General features: G+C 50.7%; 1 protein-coding gene across 1 annotated transcript in view; it reads right to left on the bottom strand.

Moving 5' to 3' along the window:
* rdh12 (retinol dehydrogenase 12) overlaps window positions 1-647 on the bottom strand; it is a gene marked incomplete in the record, with an annotated part of 20,183 nt that extends 19,536 nt beyond the window's left edge. The window contains 1 exon segment of the mRNA XM_014027809.1: window positions 443-647. Coding sequence (XP_013883263.1) covers window positions 443-516 — 74 coding nt within the window.
* Between the last annotated feature and the right edge of the window lie 28 nt (window positions 648-675).

Here is a 675-nt window from a genome sequence, read left to right on the forward strand (position 1 = left end):
ATAATAATAATAATAATAATGTTTTAAAGGTCATGTGACTGTGGAGGCCATCTTGAGTCCAGTTGACTTGAAAAGTTAATAAGTTATAAATGTTTATCCACTAATGTCTGCCAGCCTGACTCAAACCTGACCAGAGGTTGATGAGATATTTTGCTAACAGACACAGAGCCCAGCCCTCTGCTCTGTGACATTAGGACAGAACCTGGACACCTGGTGGAGCACAGGTGAGATGAACAGAACCAGAACCTCGTGTTGGACCACTCAGTCCTCCCACGCTCAGGCTTCTGATTGGTCCTCAGCTGTGTGCACCTTCATGGTGGACTGGGTTTACTGGTCGGACCCAAACACCAGCAGGAACAACATGAACCTGGTTCTGAATGTAACACCATTGAAAGGAGCCGTGACGTCACGGTGCCTTGATGAAGACATGTTAATTACTCACCGGATGTGTGGCGCGAATAAAAGCAGCAGCAGCGTCACGAGGCCGAGCCCCGCGATGAGCAGTAACAGAAACATGGTCCGGTGGTCCTGGTCCTGGTCCTGGCCCGGTTCGGTCTGATGCTGCTGATCAGCAGGAGGACTACAGCTGACAGGAGGGAGGGGCGGGGTGAACGGCACACCGCACAGGATTATGGGATTGTAGTTCTTAAAGGCGCCACCACGTGACTCTTCATG

The sequence above is a fragment of the Austrofundulus limnaeus genome, unplaced genomic scaffold (assembly GCF_001266775.1).
Source record: "Austrofundulus limnaeus strain Quisiro unplaced genomic scaffold, Austrofundulus_limnaeus-1.0 Scaffold686, whole genome shotgun sequence".
Taxonomy (NCBI): domain Eukaryota; kingdom Metazoa; phylum Chordata; class Actinopteri; order Cyprinodontiformes; family Rivulidae; genus Austrofundulus; species Austrofundulus limnaeus.